Genomic DNA, 19,419 nt, shown 5'->3' with positions numbered 1-19,419 from the left:
TGAGGCTATTTATAATGTTTTAATTAATGAACTTGGATGTTCTAGCTTTTAAAGTTAATCTTTGGTTAAGATAAAGTTGTAACTAAAGAGACTCAGTGTGTGTGTATATGTGTGTGTGTGTTTGAAAACATATATCCACATTACCTATATTCAGTGAGTCTTAGCTATATCCAGTGACTCATATATGCAAATTGCTGGCATGTTCCTTATTATGTGTGTGTTTGTGTGTTTTTGTATATGTAAAGCAAATGGCTTGTTTTCCAAAGCATGGTAACTTTTTTGAATATGCAAAGTTTAGTTGTAAGATATATCTGGGATAAAAATCAAAGCATCCCTTAGAATGTCCATTTTTTTTGATAGTGATGATGTATCTATCAGGGTTAGATGAGAGAGGAACAGTGATGAATGATATGGAATAATAAATGTATCATTGGAAGCTGGTATAGTTAAGAGAGCTGCCTGAGAAATCTATGCAAAGCTGTTGTCTTTGCATCTGTTGATGGGTCTGGAGGTGTTATACATCAACCAACTGGCCGTTGTGCAGTAGAACTAGGGAACAGGGGAACCTACATGGACGAATTAGAACTCCTTTTGATCCGGCAGCACTCACCACAGAAAAATGGAACCTGTGCTGCTCTCCCACCAAGTTTGGATTTGAAGATGTGTGTCATTTTCAGGAAAAGCCAGTATTCTCCACCGAGTGAGCTGCACACTTACTCAGTTCAGGGAAGGAGGATCTGAGGGAGGAAGTCTGACTGTAACAAAAGAAGCTATAGGTCCAGGGGCTTCCCCCACTCCCTTTCATGCCATCAAACAAACAAGAGATCAGCAGCTCTGAACAACGGGGTCTGATTGGCCTGCCCTGATCTTCAGCAAGAACACGACTGATGTTTCACTTCTACCTTTGAAGTCTGACACAAATGTCTGTTGTGGCCAACACTAAGTTGGAAGCAGACAAGAAAGGGAATTCTAGAAAGTGTAGTTGCAGCTCAGCTAAACTGACACAGATCTGTGGTTTACAAGGATTCTGTAAATTCTTGTAAAGTTACAACAGAGCTTTTATTTATTTGTTTACATGATGCTTTTATTTGTGTGGCTCTGTGTAGCTTATAAGAGACAGTCCCCTGGAGCAGCACTGTGAGGTAGGCAGAGAAAGGCTTATCAGTCTTGTTTTAGGAGTAATGCACAGAAGCTTCAGAGGAGTTAAGTGACTAAGTCGTATGATATTAGTGTAAGACCTGTAGCTAGGCTCTGTATCTTCTAAGTCCGGTGGTCTTTCTACCATAAAGTACAATTGAACTTAGGATGTTTTAGTAAAGGTTTTCTATTACTGACTCTGATTCATGTGAAGAACATCTTTTCCACCAGGTGTATAGAAATCAACTTTAAGTTCTCAAGAGCCTGGGAAGGAAAACCTTCTTCTAATTTTGTCAGTGAGTCTGAAGTAGACACAAGGACTCTTTAGGAGGTGAGTGTGAGGGCTACATTCCCAAGGCAGTCAGCATTCACTTTCCTTCAGACTAAGAGACAAAATATGAAGAGGTTTTATTACTTTTTTTTCTTCTTGGTTTCTTTTTTTCTTTTTTTTAGCACACGAGTATAATGAATGTGCTTTAATGCATTCTAGGATAATGAAAATGAGATTGTTGGTTCTACTGAAACAATGATAAATATTAGCTTGAATAAATAAAGGAATGATATGGTTTTACTACCTTGTAAATCACAGATCTGTTGATGTGGTGGTAGATGAGGAAATGGAAGGAGATATGTGTGTGTGGTGTGTATGTATGTATAAATTTCTTCTCTTCAAAGTATGGATAAAATGTCAGTTTTATCTGAGAGTTTAAATAAGCTACTTTTTAAAGGGTTCTTAATACAGTGTAAGACACACCTATTAACATTTCATAAACAGCATCTCTTGCTATTCTAAATACTTTCTTCCTCTTTTTTTTTTTTTTTGGTTAATTTGGCATTCACATTTCTGTAAGTGGTAATAAGACATGGCATTAAGATGCCCATGACCTCACCATGACCTCTAAAGTAAGGTATAAATGTAGACCTATAGGGTCTGGAGCAGCAGAGAGGTTTAAATGAAGGAAGCTAACTCATTTTCTCGAGGGATAATTAAATCAGACCAGGACTATGAATGACTCAGACCTATGAAACATTAATCACATCACAAGGTATCACTTCTTGGAGCTGAAAAGAGCTCTAGTCCAGTGATGATCTGGTGTGGTGCTTCTCAGCTTTATCATGCAAACAGATTACCTGGAAAGCTTGTTAGAATATTGGTCTGATTCAGTAGGTCTGGGATGAGGCCTTAGATTCTGCATTTATATGCACTCTATGGAAATACTCATGCTTTCTGTCCACAGATCACACTTTGAACACCAAGTTGCTAGTCAACGCTCTCATTTTTAGTGGCAACTAAGACCCAGAGAGGGGCAGAGGCTCACCGGAAGTCCTAACACTTAGTGCATGCTGACTTGCCCAAGAAGCTAATAAGAACCAAAGCTGGGTTTAGAGTTGATGTTTCCCAATTCCCATTCATAGTTCTTGATCCCAAGCAGTGATTTTAAAAGAAATCAATTTATTACAGTGTAAGAGTTTTAAGGCTATGTGGCAAATGCAGAAGAGCAGTAAGACTGAGTAGACAAATTTTTTGGCCTTGCATTTTAGGTTTTAAAGTAATTTCACTGGAGGTGGTTTATAATTCCACAGCTCAAAGTTAAAGAAAATATATAAATATGCTTTTATACATTTTGATGAATATCCTTTCTTACTTTTTTCTTACATGTACATTTTATTGTGCAAAACATAGGGTTACATCTGTTGTGTGTGCTCAGGTGCTCAGTTATGTCTGACTCTTTGCAGCCCCATGGAGTGTAGCCTACCAGGCTCCTTTGTCCTGGGGATTCTCTAGGCAAGAATACTGGCATGGGTAGTCATTCCCTTCTTGAGGAGATCTTCCCAACCCAGGGATTGAACCCAGATAGCCTGAGTTGCAGGCAAATCCTTTACCATTTGAGCCACCAGAGAAGTATCATGGAAACGTAATACAATTTATTTAAGTTTTGCTGTATATTTAGGCTGCTTTTTGTTCATATCTTTTAACTTGGAAGGGAAAGTTATTCCTTGGCTCACTGAAGCAGATGGACTCAATTTCTTAGCTGCCAGGTGTGGACACCTAGTGCTCTAATAAGAGGAGGATCAATTATATGAGTTTCAAGTTGGATATGGAAATATAAGATAATTTAAAGCAAACAAGAGGCATCTTTAGCATCATAACATTGTGTATTAGATCACATCTCTCAATATCTGGTCATAAAACAAGTTAATCTGGTCCCTTGAACCTCTTATGTTATTTTATGGGTCACTCTGAGTTGTTGCGTTCTTTCCTTAGTCTTCCAGACAAGTGTTTATTTACTGCAACTTTGCCCTTCTGATGTGGCTTAGCGACATTCTTGCTTCGAGCCAGGAAGGGCCTCAGAGAATATCTAATCCTACCCCTAGGACACACAGAACTGATGTGACGTCTCTTCTCTGGCAGCTTAGGGGCCATGGCAGGCCTGGAACCCAGGATTCCTGGCACTTTGTGCCACCTCTCCACTGTCTCTGACCTTGGACAGTGAATGAGCAGTCACATAATGAGGGTCTGAACCAGTTGCTATCAGTCTGCTTGGATAACCTTTTCCTCCTATTTTTGTTCATTTGCTATTATTGCTTAGACATGTCTAAAAATGGCCTACTGCCTTCTCTCCACAAAAGTACCCCTCAAGGCTAATAACTTGAGGTATATTATGATAATCACTTTAGTTGTAGAGAGTGATATTCAAAAGCAACTTCTTATGAAAGGAACAATACTTGATCTGCATGGGGAAAGATATATTTAAACTCCCTGTAGGACTCTATATTTGCAGATACCTTATCAGAAAGTTGAAAGCGATTAGAGATGGGGAATTATCTCTAAATTTATACTTGAGAATGTAAATTACATACAAACTAATGGGACTAAAACTATTTGATCTTTTAATATTTAATTAATGGTTCCCCGTGGCCTTTTTATAGCCTGTGTTCTATTGTGAGGAACGAGACTTTAATAAGCAGGTTCGGGACTTCCCATTGTGTGGCAAGATGTCATTGCCTTCATGACACTAATTTGGCTTTCATACTCTCTCCTTTTCCCTCTTCTCTTACCATAGGCTTCCCTGTGTCTTGCTCTTATACTGGGAACAACTAAATATATTAGTTGTATTGTTATTGTCTGTGTGAGCTTCCCTCTGGCTTAGAAATTATATATCTCACTGGGCAGAAGGTTTCTGGATTCCCCTCCTTATACTGAAATGCTTTGAAGATGGTAATAAAAGTTGATGTTTCTATCTGAGCATAGATCCTTAACAATTACGAGATAAGAAGCATTTCTTTCATTTTCAGAGAGAGACAAATTTGCCTGGGCTTTACAAATCAGGTCCAATTCAGAACTAGTTTCTTACCTTATGAATGTATCACAAAGCAAACCCTTTCTGAGGACGATGACACCCTCAAGAGAGAGCTGACTGTGTCTTAAGTCCCTAGGAGCACTCTTTTCTACTCTGTCCTTTCTTCTCACTGTCTGGCTAAAGTGTCCATTACAAGGGAAAATATTAATAGCAGACATGAATATTGTTTGTGTGACAATTGACTCCCAGGCTAGTCTAGCTCAAGGAAATGCAAGGAGACAAATACATATGTCTGTATATGCATGGCTGAGTCACTCTGCTGTGTACCTAAAACTTTTGCAGCATTGTTAATCAGCTCTACTCCAATATAAAATAAGTTCAACAACAAATACTTATGTCCTTGAACTTTCCTCAGCACATTTGTTTTGACTGAAACTATTTAGGGCTGGACATCAGAGAAGCTATTGTTCATTATGTCATGTAGTGACTTAAAAATAAAGATCCCCCTAATGATTTTTTTCTTAAAATTTATAATTAGAAATGTATGTGTACTCTCTTGCTAAGCTTTATTTGATCGGATGATGAGTACATATCATTCCAATATTCTTTCCTTTGAGTCTCAGGCTGCAAGGAGTCTCAGAGCTAATTGTTCCACTGCAATAATCATCTGATCCCCTGATCCTGGTATAAAGGTTTCCCTTCTATTTAGTATTAACAAGAAGAATGATAATAGAGTCTTTTATTATTCAATGTTATCAATGTGTTGGGCATTTCCAAACAGCTGCTACAGTTAATGGTATCTCATCTATCTAACAAATGCATGTAGACTGATTTGTGGAATGACAAGGTGACTTGGCGAGGGTCTCATAGCAACCAGAAAGGCTGAGATTTAAAAAAAAAACCTTGGCCTGGACACAAGTCAAAAGGTTCACACACTTTATTGTATTTTTGACACTAAATGGCTGAAGTTAATGTATCATAGTAACCATGAGTAACAAATGGAGAAGAGTAAAATACTTTATCAGGACACGATGCATAACTGTTCCATAAAGGCGTGATCGATGTTTCTACTGAAGGTGAGAACTAAGGCAATGAGTACCCAGACAGGATTTCAGAGATTTCCAAACTGTTCTCTAAAGAATCCACTTTACTTTTAACCTTTAACTTTTGAAAAGGTGTATAGTAAAACAATGGGCTTCCCTGGTGGCTCAGCAATAAAGAATCCACCCAAAATGCAGGAGGCTCAGTACAGGAGGATGTGGATTTGATCCCTGGGTTGGGAAGACCCCTGGAGTAGGAAATGGCATCCCACTCCAGTATCCTTGCCTGGGAAATCTCATGGACAGAGGAGCCTGGTGGACTACAGTCCATAGGGTAGAAAAGAGTTGAGCATCCACACAGGGATGAGTAGTAAAACAACACCTCTATACACTGTGTCCACCATCACGTTCCTTCACTGTAGGGGACGCCTGTTAACCTTTTCTGTGTATCTTTCTAGAGTGACTTTAGGTGTGTACAAACAAAAATACTTATTCTTATCCATTCCTCCCTTTTTACACAAATGATGACATATTTACCCTTGCTTCATAGTATGTTTCTTCATTTTTTACATATTTATCGTATTTCATTGCATGTATGTATCCCATGATATACCTAACGAGTCTCCTATTCCTAGACTTTTGCATGGTTTCCAAGTTTTTGCTATCCACAAACCAGGCTGCAGAGGAAACTTTGCATATGTCATTTTGTACATATGCAAGAGGGTCAGTAGTATAACTTCATAGAAATGGAATGTGTGGATCAAAGGATAGATCATTTTGATGGATTTTGCTGATTGCCTTTCATAGAAAAGACGAGGAAAGTTTTGAAAATTTATACATTCTTTTATTTGTCTTTACATATTTTTGGCAAAGTGCCTGGTATAAAAGCATTAAACAAAATGCTTATTTCACTATTATTTCATTATTTTTCAATTCTATTTCTAATTTTTTTTCTTCTGAGAAGTACTAGTTTCACTACCAAGTTATATTAGCTTGAAGAAGAAATTACATGGATACAGGAAGAGAGACAGGAAAAATAGCCATGATGAATCATCAAAGAAAATATCATTTGCAGAGAACTTTGACCATTGAGCCTGGTAGAGTCAGGGTGCATCATGGAGAGCTGAGGATGGGCGATGAGAGAATTGTCACAGAATCCCAGGAAATTTCCATGAAACATAGACCAGTCCTACCAGCTGTGCTGTGCTTAGTCACTCTATCATGTCCAATTCTTTGCAACCCCATAGACTGTAGCCTGCCAGGCTCCTCTGTCCATGGGGATTCTCCAGGCAAGAAGACTGGAGTGGGTTGCCATACCCTCCTCCAGGGGGTCTTCCCAACCCAGGGATTGAACCCAGGTCTCCCTCATTGCAGGCATATTCTTTACCATCTGAGCCACCTGGGACTGGATCAGTGATGCTGATACAACCTCTTGTGTCAACGTGAGCACAAAGCATATTTAATGAATGTCCCAGAACTTACTGATTTCATGACACACCAGGTTCAGCAGGCCTGGTGTGCTGTATTAGCTTTCTGACAGCCCTTCAACCAGCAGCAGAGGATGACAAAAGAGTCAGAAATCATTCAGTCTACTGGCTGACTGTCCAATTCAACAGGAAACTTGTTAAAATTGAGAAATCAGAATCTCTAGGTGTAAAGGCTGTGATTATATTTTCTTAAAGATTTCCAGGAGATTTTGATCATCAGCTTGGCTTGGAAAGCTTTGGTCCAGTCTACTCATTTGTCTTATAGATAAAGAAATGGAGGCCAAGGACAGTAAATCATTGTCTAAAGGTCAAAGAATTTGTTCATGACAGATCTGGAATATCAACCCAGGACACCCAACTCTAAGTAGTTGTCCTGCAAATTCCAGGATGACTTGGGCTGTGTGGAATGAATTGGAAGGGAGGGGGAAAAGTGAAAGTATGAAAGTGAAAGTCGCTCAGTCGTGTCTGACTCTTTGCAACCCCATGGACTATACAGTCCATGGAATTTTCCAGGCCAGAATACTGGAATGGGTAGCCTTTCCCTTCTTAAGGGGATCTTCCCAACCCAGGGATTGAACCCAGGTCTCCCACATTGCAGGCAGATTCTTTACTTCTTTTCCTATATTTTACATGTGGACTCATGTAAGATTTTTCTTAACCAATGGATTCTGTGGTCAACATTTTTTAAAGCCTTTTATCAATGACTGAGAAAACAAGCAACCCCAAATCCTACAACCCACTCACCTCTGGGAGAAAAGTATATTTGAATGGGTCTTGGCCAGGCTAGTGTCCCTGTTTCCTTTTAGGAAAGGTCTCAAACCAGGAGGATTAGGAGTGCTAATATTTATGGAAGATTAGGTGTTTAGTATAAATCCCTATTACACAGAGAAAATATGAGAGCTTGTAGCATACTTGTTCCAGGGTTGGGCATGAGGTCAGCACTGTGTTCTTTGCCTGGAGGTGGAATGTCTAGATTTCCTGTCTCCTGTCAGTCACCTCTTACCGGAGGGAACTTGACAAGTTACTTCCACATGCAGACCCGTTTCCACACCTATAAAATGAAATGGCTTATAATTGATGAGCCCTGACCTGTAGTGATTCTATACACTGGAGTTACCCAAGATGCTTTTAAAAATCCTGATGTACTGCAATGCGGATCCCACCCACTGCGTATCTGATATAATTGGCCTTGTGTTCAGCCTTGGCATTAGAATTTTCCAAAGCTCCCCTGGTGATTCTGATGAGTAACAAAGGCTGGGAGTGACTGCCTAGAGAACAATGGTTCTTACAGTAGAGTCCCACACCAATATCATCACCCAGGAACTTGATAGAAATGAAAATTCTCAGGCCCCTACTTGGAACTACTGAATCAGAATCTCTGGGGACAGTGCCCAGAAATATGTGTTTTAAAAACACATTTTAGGTGATTCTCATGTGCACTGAAGTTTAAGAATCACTAAGCTTGAGCGTCTATGAATTTCTTCTTTAGTCACTAAGTTGTGTCCAGCTCTTTATGATTCCATGGACTACAGTGCCACCCCTGCCCCCCACCTCCCCAACCAGGCTCCTCTGTCCATGGGATTTCCCAGGCAAGAATACTCGAGTCGGCTGCCATTTCCTTCTCCAGGGGATCTTCTGGACCCAGGGATTGAATCTATGTCTTCTGCATTAGAGGGAGGCTTTTTTACTGCTCAGCCACTAGGAAAGTGAATTTCTTGTTAAGGAACGCCAATCGATTTTTAAACTAGAGGAAGGCTCATAGTAGGAATACCTGCTTGGAGAATGGTGAAGAAAGAGAGATAAGGAGACAAAAAAGTTCATTTCCCAGAACCAGAATTACAGTCAGAACATTGGAAGGTTTTTCTTTTATGTTTTACTGCCATGTACTGTTTGAAGAGAGAAAAGTTTGATAAAAAAAAAAAGGAGATATTGCTAAATGCATTGAATTTCATTATAAACATATTTGTTTGTCAGAAAAACTGGCCCTCTGAAAACAGCGATCCTAATTTCTTTGAACAAGTGAGAGTAAGATTATGAAAGGCTTATAGGACCTGGATCACTTTTGTCTCGGACAAGGAGAGCAGCTTAGTAAATACCAGAATTCAAGACTAAGCTCTCTGGCAGGCAGTGCCAACAACCAACAGGCTACTCCAAGAACTATCTTTCCTGGTCAGCTTTCTGGAGGTGGTGCTGGGATATAGTAACTAATCATAAGCATGAAGGGGACTCAGGCTTCTCTAAACTAGGTATTTTCTTCTTCCTACTCAGCCAGGGGTCATTGAGACTGCCATGGAAGACTTGAAAGGCCATATTACCAAGACTTCTGGAGAGACAATTCAAGGCTTCTGGCTCTTGACAGAGTGAGTAATTATGACTAAGTGAAGGGCAATGGAAATCTAGCCTTTTGTTTGACAATACCATAATAGAATAGGCGATGGCCAGAATTTCTGGAAGAATTTCTTCTGGTTACAGAGAGATCATCAATTACTCTCCTGTTGCAGAGTAAAGTCTTGTGGTGCCCCATGGCTGATGTTATGACCAAGTTTGACTTCTATGACTGTTTTCCAAGATAGTTGCCTCTCTCAACTATCATTGCAAGTACCTTAACTCAGGGCATGACCATTTCTCACAAGGACCATTGCATTAGCCTCCTAATTGAGCTCTCTGGTTCCAGTCTCTGTCTCTTGTAAGCACTCTCTCACCAATCATACCATGCTACTAACCATCCCACTCTGGATACAGTGGAAAGGAGGGTTGGGAAAGAGGATGGGTGAGGTCAACATATACAATGTGAATTTTGAGCAAAAAACTAGGAAAAATCATGTAGGATAAAGACAGGTCACCTGGTAGAAAGGGATAGACTGGGAGATTGGGATTGGCATATACACACTCCTATATTAAAATAGATAACCAACAAGGACCTACTGTATAGCACAGGGAATTCTGCTCAATACTCTATAATAACCTAAATGAGAAAAAAAGAAGCTGAAAAAGAACATACATGTATGTGTGTACCTGAGTCACTTTGCTGTATACCTGAAACTATCACATGGTTAATCAGCTGTACACCAACATAAAATAAAAATTTAAAAATAAATAAATATAACCCCTTCCCCACCACTGCCAAAAAAAAGACAGGCCACCTGTTCAGAGTTAGGATAAAAACCAAATCTAACACTTACATCCTTGTCAATTTATTGACTGCTCTATTCACTCTCAAGTTTTAATCTTAGCTACAGGGGTTTTCATTGCAAAAGACAGCATGGAGATGGTTACCTTTCTGTCCTCCCCCAAAACTCTAGTGTCTATGTGACCTTTACTTAAACCACCAGGCAAATATGAGGAATGTCATGGTCTTTACAATAATAGGTAAAATATACTCATAATAAGGGTAAGAGGCATGTCTTTTCTTCTACAGAATCCATAACATTAAGAGGAGAATGCAGTTAGAATTTCACTTCAGAGTTCAGTAAGTTTTCTTGGTAATATGATCTCCAGAGGTTTCAGCAGAAAAGTTCAGTAACTTCTATACCTTGAGTGAAGAATCATTTAGTCTTTCACCTCTGGGTGGGACATCTTCTTTGATTAAGTTTTAGGAGGGCAACTCTGGAATGTTTAAGCATCCAGGCAAGCAGAATAAATCCCTTAATCAATGAAATGCAGAACCAAATAACTTGTTTCCATCTGTCTGACCACCACATGATATCATTGTTTCAAAAGGGTTCCAATATTTGAATTAAAATGAATTTTGAAAACCAACCTGACAATTTCTGAGCATTTGTGTCTTAATATATAAATTAGAGATAATGATATATACTTGATGAGGTGTTAGGATGACTAAATGAGATAACGTAAAATTCTTAGCAAAGTCCCCAGCACATATGACTTTTCAATGCATATCAGTGTTCTTTCTCTGTTCACAGTAGTATTGGTAAGCCAATAGTTAATTTTTGTTGTTATTTGTAGCCTCTACTTTTATTTTTATCTATCCATCTCCATCTCTATCATCATTATTTTCCACTCTCCACCTCTCATTCGCAGGGTAGAGTATGACTTGTGCAAATGAAAAGCCTGCCTTGATTAGGATAGGTGTCTACTTAAATTCTGAAGGTCACATCAGAGGTAAACACTTAACTAATTCATTTCTACAATGTATCTCATTTATAAGAAAAGATGCACAAATGTGGTCTTTCAAATTCAGTGGTGGATGTTTCTGTAACTCTTACATATTAATAATAGTATCAGTTATTTCTTTAATGGGCTTCCCTTGTGGCTCAGCTAGTAAAGAATCCGCCTGCAATGTGGGAGACCTGGGTTCGATCCCTGGGTTGGGAAGATCCCCTGGAGAAGGGAAAGGCTACCCACTCCAGTATTCTGGCCTAGAGAATTCCATGGACTCTGTAGTCCACGGGATCACAAAGAGATGGACACGACTGAGTGACTTTCTCATTTCTCTCTTTTCTTTAATAGTGCCTATTTTGTTTGATTTTATTTGACCTGTTTTTTTAGTTGTTTGAATGCTTTTGCTTAGTGATTACAATAGCCAGTAGATATCAACTATCCAAAGATAAATCTGATTGTGTGATCTGTGTTGAGGCTTATCTCCATTATTGTGTGCTTGCTTTAATATCAACTAGGATGCTGAACCAAGCAGTGTTCAGATAAATATGAACAGTTTTACCCCCAAGACTCAAGTTTTGTACCTAGCTCTAAACCTAATAGGAAGCTCAAAGAATTGGAAAGCACTTTCCAGCAACTGGCTTTCTGTTTTGCTTTCATTTTGTGGTATCCATTTATGTTAAGGACAACAATAATGTGTGTATCCCATGCATGTAGAATTTCAAGCATCACATTTGCTTATTTGCTGTCAGGCTTTCTTCCTGTGTGCATTGAAACCCATTTCTCCTTTTTAAATGGTAGTGATTTTGTGTTCTTTTTTGGTCATCCTCTCTGTTAAAATTCTTTTACTTCTCCCATGACCCTCCATCAAAAGCAAGTTTCAAGAGATCTGATTTCAGTCATTTCTACCAGAGTAAGACATTGCCAGTTACTTTCCTTTGCCTGTTAATCCTTATAGCTTGATCAGACTGCCTACTTGTAATGGAAAGAGGTGTCAGTTGTAAAGATGTTCAGGCATCTGGACTAAATGAATGAGGTCCCAGACACTGTGACTGTTCAAGCAGAAGATAGGAGGTTGTTTGTCAAAAGAAAGACATGCATACAGGTTTTGAATGACTTATCACACTTAACTCTTCTGTTCATTTGTAGTGCAGCAAAAAAAAAAAAAAAAAAAAAACAGCGAAAATAATCACATTAAAAGCAAACCTCCAAAATAACAACAGCAAGACTAAACAAAACAAATGTATAAATACACGGGCCCAGAGAGGTGAGAGCCCAGGGCTACTCTTGTGCCCTTTACTTGTTTTTCTAATGGAATAAGACCATCCGTTCTTATAAGTTTCAGGGGCTATAATATAGACCAATTTCCCCAACCTTACCAACCACACAAGACTCTTTTCAAGCATAACACTTACTTGTATGTGACAAAAATGACTGGGCTTTGTGTACATCAACTTTCAGTTTCTTCTGGGGAGATGAAAAATCCTTGGCTGCTTATCAGTGGTTTAAAGAATGTCTGCTTTCAAATCAGTATTCCATCTTCAGAATCATGAATAGTAAAAACCCTTTTAATGTAGTGTAGGTTGTTGTTCAATAGCCAAGTCGCATCCAACTCTCTGTGACCTGATGGACTGCAGCACACCAAGCTTCCCTGTCCTTCACTGTATCCCTAAGTTTGCTCAATTTCATGTCCATTGAGTTGGTGATGCCATTCAACTGTATCATCCTCTGCCTCCCCCTTCTCCTCCTGCCCTCAGTCTTAGCATTAGGGTCTTTTCTGATGAGTTGGTTCTTCCCATCAGGTGGCCAAAGTATTGGAGCTTCAGCTTCAGCATCAGTCCTTCCAATGAATATTCAGGGTTGATTTCCTTTAGGATTGACTTGTTTGATCTTCTTGCTGTCCAAGTAGTACAGGTAGTGGTGGTTTTAGTTGCTAAGTCGAGTCTGACTCTGTGTGACCCCATGGACTGTAGCCCACCAGGCTCCTCTGTCCATGGGATTTTCCAGGCAAGAATCCTGAAGTGGTTTGCCATGCCCTCCTCCAGGGGATCTTCCCAACCCAGGGATCAAACCCACCTCCCTAACATCTCCTGCATTGGCAGGTGGATTCTTTAGTACTGGTGGGACCTGGAAACCTGGGGTTACTTTTACCTATTCTACTTGTGTGCTGGAAATAATTTATGATAGTGTGCTCATCTTTCACCAACTGCATGTTCAGGGATGTCATGCTGGTAGCTTGGAATTGGTGGCAGCAATTATACCATGGAAGTAAGCAAACTCTAGAGATCAGAGTTTGATTTTATTGTTTTGTTAATTGTCTAAACTTAAGAAAGTAGTCGAGGATATGCTAATGATGCAGATTAAGTTTAAAAGTGTATATGTGGCTATGATATTGTCATAACACAAAAAAGGCTCAGAAAATATTATATTCTTCCAGTATTCAAAAACTGTTATCCAATTCGGCAAAAGAGTCATCTTTTCACTGATGAATGGATGAAGTCTGGACAGGTGACTGAGGAAAAATGAATGCCAGACAGAGGCTGCAAGGCTGCAGAAGGTCTATCTATGTATGAAATAAGGGCATGAAATAACATTAAGCCAGTCAAGGCATTTTCTGGGGGATATCACTCAAACTAGTTCAGGTGAGCTTCTTTGTGATGTTCTAAATTTATACAAATGTATCATTCAGCAGAATTGAAAAAACAAAAGTTTGAAGGCATTTGGGTAGAGAATACAAGGAGGATAAGAGACCAAAAGGAGACCAAAACAAAAATGAGAAATGCAGTCAACTCCAGCGAGATCCCAGTTAGCTGAAACCATTAAGAATACCCTAAGAAGGGCTTTCCAGGGGGCCCTAGTGGTCAAGAACCCACCTGCCAGTGCAGGAGACATAAGAGACATAGGTTCGACCCCTGGGTGGGGAAGACACCCTATAGGAGGGCATGGCAACCCACTCTAGTATTCTTGCCTGGAGAATCCACGGACAGAGGAGCCTGGCGGGCTACAGTGCATAGGGTCACAAAGACTTGAACACAACTGAAGTGACTTAGCATAGCATGAAGCAAGGAGACTCCAAGTGAGACTCAAGTTTTTAGCTCAGCCGGTTCAGGAACTTTATAAGCCTCTATAGCTATAAAGACAGGATGATGTTTTATCTCAGCTTTATCTCCTCCTTGTGCTTTGTCTTCCTTGGTCCTTCTGGGAAAGGACTTTCAAAATAAATAGTGTGTACCCTTTTAGAAATGATCCATTAAGCCAGCCCCAAGAGAACAACTTGACACTCTATGGAGTCTCAAAAAGTGTGATACAATGGCAATGAAGTGGCTCTTGAGTCAAAAGTACTCAAGATGTCTTTGACTGCGGTGTTTCGGGAGGTGGGAAGAGATGGGATCTTCACTCCACGCACATTAGTGTGAAGTGGTGGTGGGGGTTGTTGTTCTTATTCCTCTTATTCCTGAATGAGAAGACTTGCCTCTAGTGGCTGGGATCAAGTAACTCTTGCTCTTCATCTTCGTGGAAAATACTTTCAGCATGTTTCATAGCCTACCTCTCCTGAAACCCATGTAGGTTTTTATCCATGGCTTTAGTCAAATCCAGCTCTCCCATGTTGGACAGACAGACAATAAAATGAAGTAAAGGCAAGGAAGCAGCCTAGTGTCATAAAGAGTCCTGAATTTGGAATCAGAAAACTTGGGCTTGATTCCTGACTCTGCTGCTTATGATCAGTGTAGCTGGGTGAGCTTGAATGGGCTTTCCATTTTTTTTTTTAGTCAGTGAATTTGTTTTAGTACAGTCTTTAATCAATTAGAGATCCTCTGCTCTTGAAAGAAGCACAGCCACTGTTAATTTTTGGTATATATCATTCCAGCTCTTCTCTGCACATTTTTGTCAATGATTGCTATAATATTAATAGATAACATTTATTGAGCACTTAAATTGCACTTTGTGATAAGTGCTTTCTATGTGCTTGCCATTATATTGCTATAATTTATATAATTTTGATGATCTCTAATGGAATTTTTCTTAGGTTTTTCCTCATATTTTTCTCAGTTATCATGTAATTTTTGTAAAGTATTAGACAGTTACTTTTAAACTGTGAATGGCTACACAAGTGTGGATGTTTATATTATTCTTTTAAAATTGAAGTGCCAAGTAAGGGATATTTACCAGTAGGCCAGAGTAATATTTCACAGTTGGAAAGACAAATGAAAATATATATGACATTCTCTATTTGTTTTTGACAAAAAATAGTATTAAATTATATATTTTTAAAATTTATATATTTTATTTATATATATTTGTAATTTTAATCTATAAGTTATTATATAAATTATATTACATATTATATAATATTAAATATTATATAATAACTTATAGATTAAAAATTACTCTTCATTTAATTTAATCTTCATAGCATTTGTCTTAGGTAGAAATATCACCTCCAGTTTACAGATGAAGAAATCAAAGAGTAATACATATAAAATATTCAGAAGAGTAATACATATAAAATATTTAAACAATGAAGAGTACTGGATAGCACAGGGACTATATGCAATATCTTGTAATAACTTATAATGGAATATATATATATATATATATATAATTTTTATACTCTTCCAGTATAAGCTATTAAACACACACACACATACACACACACACACACACGTGTGTGTGTATGTATACATAACTGAATTACTGTATACCTGAAACTAACATAGCATTATATATCAACTGTATTTAATAAAAAATTTTTAAAAAGAATAGCAGAGCTCTAAAGTAGCAGAGACAGGGCTCCAATGCATCATGCTGTTCTGACTTTTGCAAAAGTATTCTTTGTTTTGCCTTTGTGCTCAGATTCCATGTGTGCCCCTTATCAGATTGTAGCTCAATGGATAAACTCAACTCTATTTCCTGGGCTTGGTGGGGTGAGTGGAAGTGTGCAGGGCATTTTTGCTTAATTTAGAATGATTTCCCAGAAGAAATAACCATGGTGAATGTTTATATAAAAAGTGAGGTGTCCTGGGAGCAAAGCAATGTTGAGGCCCAGGAGATCAGGAGCCATTTCTTAGGTTTAGGGTGCCACTGAGTTCACTGGTCTCCAAAGCTGTGCCTGTGTTTGCTTTCACACCTGAGTTCATATTTGATACTCAGACAGACCCATGGGAGAAAGCAAGGAGGGGCTATTGGCTTCATTTTATGGATGAAGAAACCCAAAGATTAAATGACCTATCTAAAGGCAACTGCTTATTAAGGGTCACAGGAGGACCTGGCTTCACAGGACCTCTCTCCCGGCCAGGTGGTCTTCTCATCGCTCTGCTCTTGCTGCCTTTTGTGATTTTTCATCTCCTGACACAGTCATCACCACAGTTTAAATTGGTTAAATGATCTTTGGGCCTGTGTCTTGTTTCTGTGTGGACTGTCTGTTGTTAGCAGGCAGGAGGACTGAGATTTGCTGGTCAGGATCGAGACCTTTTCCTCTTTTCTTCTCCATACCTTTCTGGCCTTGTGCTGTCCATTTGATCTTATTTAGTCTTTTCCCCAGAATCAGCTAAAAAGTCAGATACCTGTAGGGAATGGTGGCTACTGCTGTTGGGCTAAGGTTAATGGTGCTTCATCTTGTCGCAGTCTAATTACGAGCACTGAACTACTTTTGTAATGAGCAGCACTGCTGCTAATAATTTAAAAAATAAAAGCCAAACAAAACAAAACAAACAAACTGTGAACCTAGGGATTGCTGAACATTTCATTCATGAATAATAAATGTGAAATGCAAATGAACAGACTGAAATGTATCTCTTACCCAACCCCACTCATTTTTGCATACTTCCATCTCTTCTAGACTTTGCTACTCAAAGTGTGGTCTTAGAATCACCCCAACAGCAGCAGCAGTACTTAGGAGTTTGTTAGCAGTGCTGACACGCAGGGCCACCCCAGTCATGCAGAACCTGAGTCTGCATTTTCACAGGGTTCCCAGTGGGTTCCTGTAATTAACCTCTGGGAAGCATCAGTCTAGGTCACTTTCATGCTCATGTTCTGAGGACATCAGTGGATTCTCACTGCTTATGTGCCCTTCTGTTGCATCTTAAAGATCTTACACTGGCTACGAACCTTACACTAGTTCCTCTTCATCCCCTGATATAGTGCTGTGTGCTCTGCTCTCTCACTTAGGACATGTCATAGACTGAATTTCCCCTTCCAGCTTTATTTATTATTATGCCCCTTAGTAAATTCTATCAGTCAAATGGAACTGCCTGCTGATCCCCTAAAGTTACTGACACAATGCCTTGGCCTCATGATTATACTCATCCACTTTATCTGGTATGCTATCTCTCCCTCCTGTTCATTCAGACCTTTCCTGTCCTTCAGGGATACTATGCCCATAAAACCTTTCCACAGTGATTCGGTGAGAATAATTTTCTCCTCCTTCTCTGTGCTTACCTTCTACAACATAATATAGTTCATTTTGAGGAAAGCACTGCTTAAGTCAGGGCCTAATTCTGACTCACCTTTGTCCAAACCCATCTCTGCCCACCTCTCAGTACTTGGTACAATGTCTGACATGTGGTAGGGCTCAGAATCCAATATGGACTTGACTTGCATCTAATTCGGGTAGAGACATCTACTGCTTGAAACTCTTCACTGACACCGGTGGGGTCCATCCATCGAGTCCTGCCTCCATTACCCTGGGCCTCCAAGCAGCTCAAAGCCCAGTGACACTTCCTCCATCCTTGGGTGAAAGCAGTCAGGCTGAAAAGGGCCTCAAATCTATCAAGATGGTAATGACCTGTGGCAAGACTCTGGCAGCAACAAAAGCACCTCTGTCGCCAGAATCCATTTATCCTGGGTCAGTGTTATCAACAGCCACCTAATTAAACATGTTGCTTTTCTCTCTAAATTCCTCCATGGCAGCAGCCTCATTCAGATAGCTAATGATCCTGAGTAACCTGAATTACAGGACAGTGAGGGCATTTAGTTACTGCAGTCACAAACATACTTGCAAGTGTTTTTGTTTTTCCAAGACTGCTAAAGAATTAAGGAGGAGTCAAGAAAGGCCAAGAGGTGGGATAAAGTCTGATGCAGCTACATGTCCAGCTCCAACACTTATTAGTGATGTGACCTTGGTATGTAAGTTTCTTCCTCTGAGCCTCAATTTTACCACTTATAAAGTGGGTATGTAAATAAGGATATTAATTTAAGAATTCAATCATTTAATATATATACAATGCTTACACTAATTTTTTGCCATATAGTATGTTCCACTTTCCTGCATTGGAGAAGGAAATGGCAACCCACTCCAGTGTTCTTGCCTGGAGAATCCCAGGGACGGGGGAGCCTGGTGGGCTGCCGTCTCTGGGGTTTCACAGAGTCGGACATGACTGAAGCCACTTAGCAGCAGCAGCAGCAGCAGCATGTTCCACCCAAGAGTTTGCTTTTATAATAATAATAATTATTATTATTAATAGTGACTCATGTATGTATACATTTATGTGTTTACTGAGCTCCTTACATAAGCCAAACTTTGCCCTAAATGATGAAAATTAAAAAAAATAAGTAAGACAAAATTTCCATCTTCAAGAAACTCTCAGTCTTGTGGGGAAGGAGAATGTGTAAATGAAACGCAGCACAGTATGATACTTGCTGATACACAATCTGGCAAATAATTTTGTGGGAGCGCAGAACTCACTGTGTCTGTATTGTTGACATAGGTCAGAAGTATAACCAGGATTAAGGAAGGAAGAGACATTTCCAAAAAGATAGGATGGGAAAGAATATCCCAGGAAGGAGGGGACTCTGTGCGATAACTGAGGCAGGCTCAGGGAACCATAAGCAGCTCAATGTGGCCAGATTACAGTGAACAAGTCAGAGGACTAACAACAAGCTAGGAAGGCTTGAAAGGAACCAGGAAGAAAAGAACTTCAAAGGCCAGACTAAGGAGTCTGGATCATGTATTTCATTTTGGAGTCACAAATTGGAGAGCCATAAGCCGTTACCACCCTGCTCAGTTTTTTTAAAATTTGAATGTGTTCAGTTAGAGCATATACTCGCAGTTTGCCAACACCTTGTCACTTCCCATTGCCTTCCACTGGCTCCTCTTCATCCCCCGATGCAGTGCTGTGTGCTCAGCCCTCCCACTCAAGATGGCCAACTGTATGCAGCTCTTCCAATCCCAGCTCTTGTGATCTCACCTTGCTATCTTGAAATAAGTCATGACAGAAGAATTTATACCAAGGAAATAACATCAGGGCATCATCATTATTAACATTATTGTTTTAGAATATGCTTACCATATTTAAGAATATGCTTACCAAATGCTTATAAGCATTTCTCTCTTAT

At 39.5% G+C, this 19,419-nt stretch overlaps 1 protein-coding gene across 2 annotated transcripts in view; it reads left to right on the top strand.

Annotated features, from left to right (window-relative positions):
• TPRG1 (tumor protein p63 regulated 1) overlaps positions 1-19,419 on the top strand; it is a 201,750-nt gene that overhangs the window by 78,550 nt on the left and 103,781 nt on the right. For both annotated transcript variants that reach the window (NM_001193079.1, XM_059886607.1), the window contains exon 3: positions 9,235-9,326. In NM_001193079.1, the coding sequence (NP_001180008.1) occupies positions 9,235-9,326 (92 nt within the window). The remainder of the gene's footprint in view (positions 1-9,234; positions 9,327-19,419) is intronic.

The sequence above is a fragment of the Bos taurus genome, chromosome 1 (genome assembly GCF_002263795.3).
Source record: "Bos taurus isolate L1 Dominette 01449 registration number 42190680 breed Hereford chromosome 1, ARS-UCD2.0, whole genome shotgun sequence".
Taxonomy (NCBI): domain Eukaryota; kingdom Metazoa; phylum Chordata; class Mammalia; order Artiodactyla; family Bovidae; genus Bos; species Bos taurus.
Note: the sequence above shows the minus strand (reverse complement) of the source record. Positions and strands in the feature narration are given on the sequence as shown.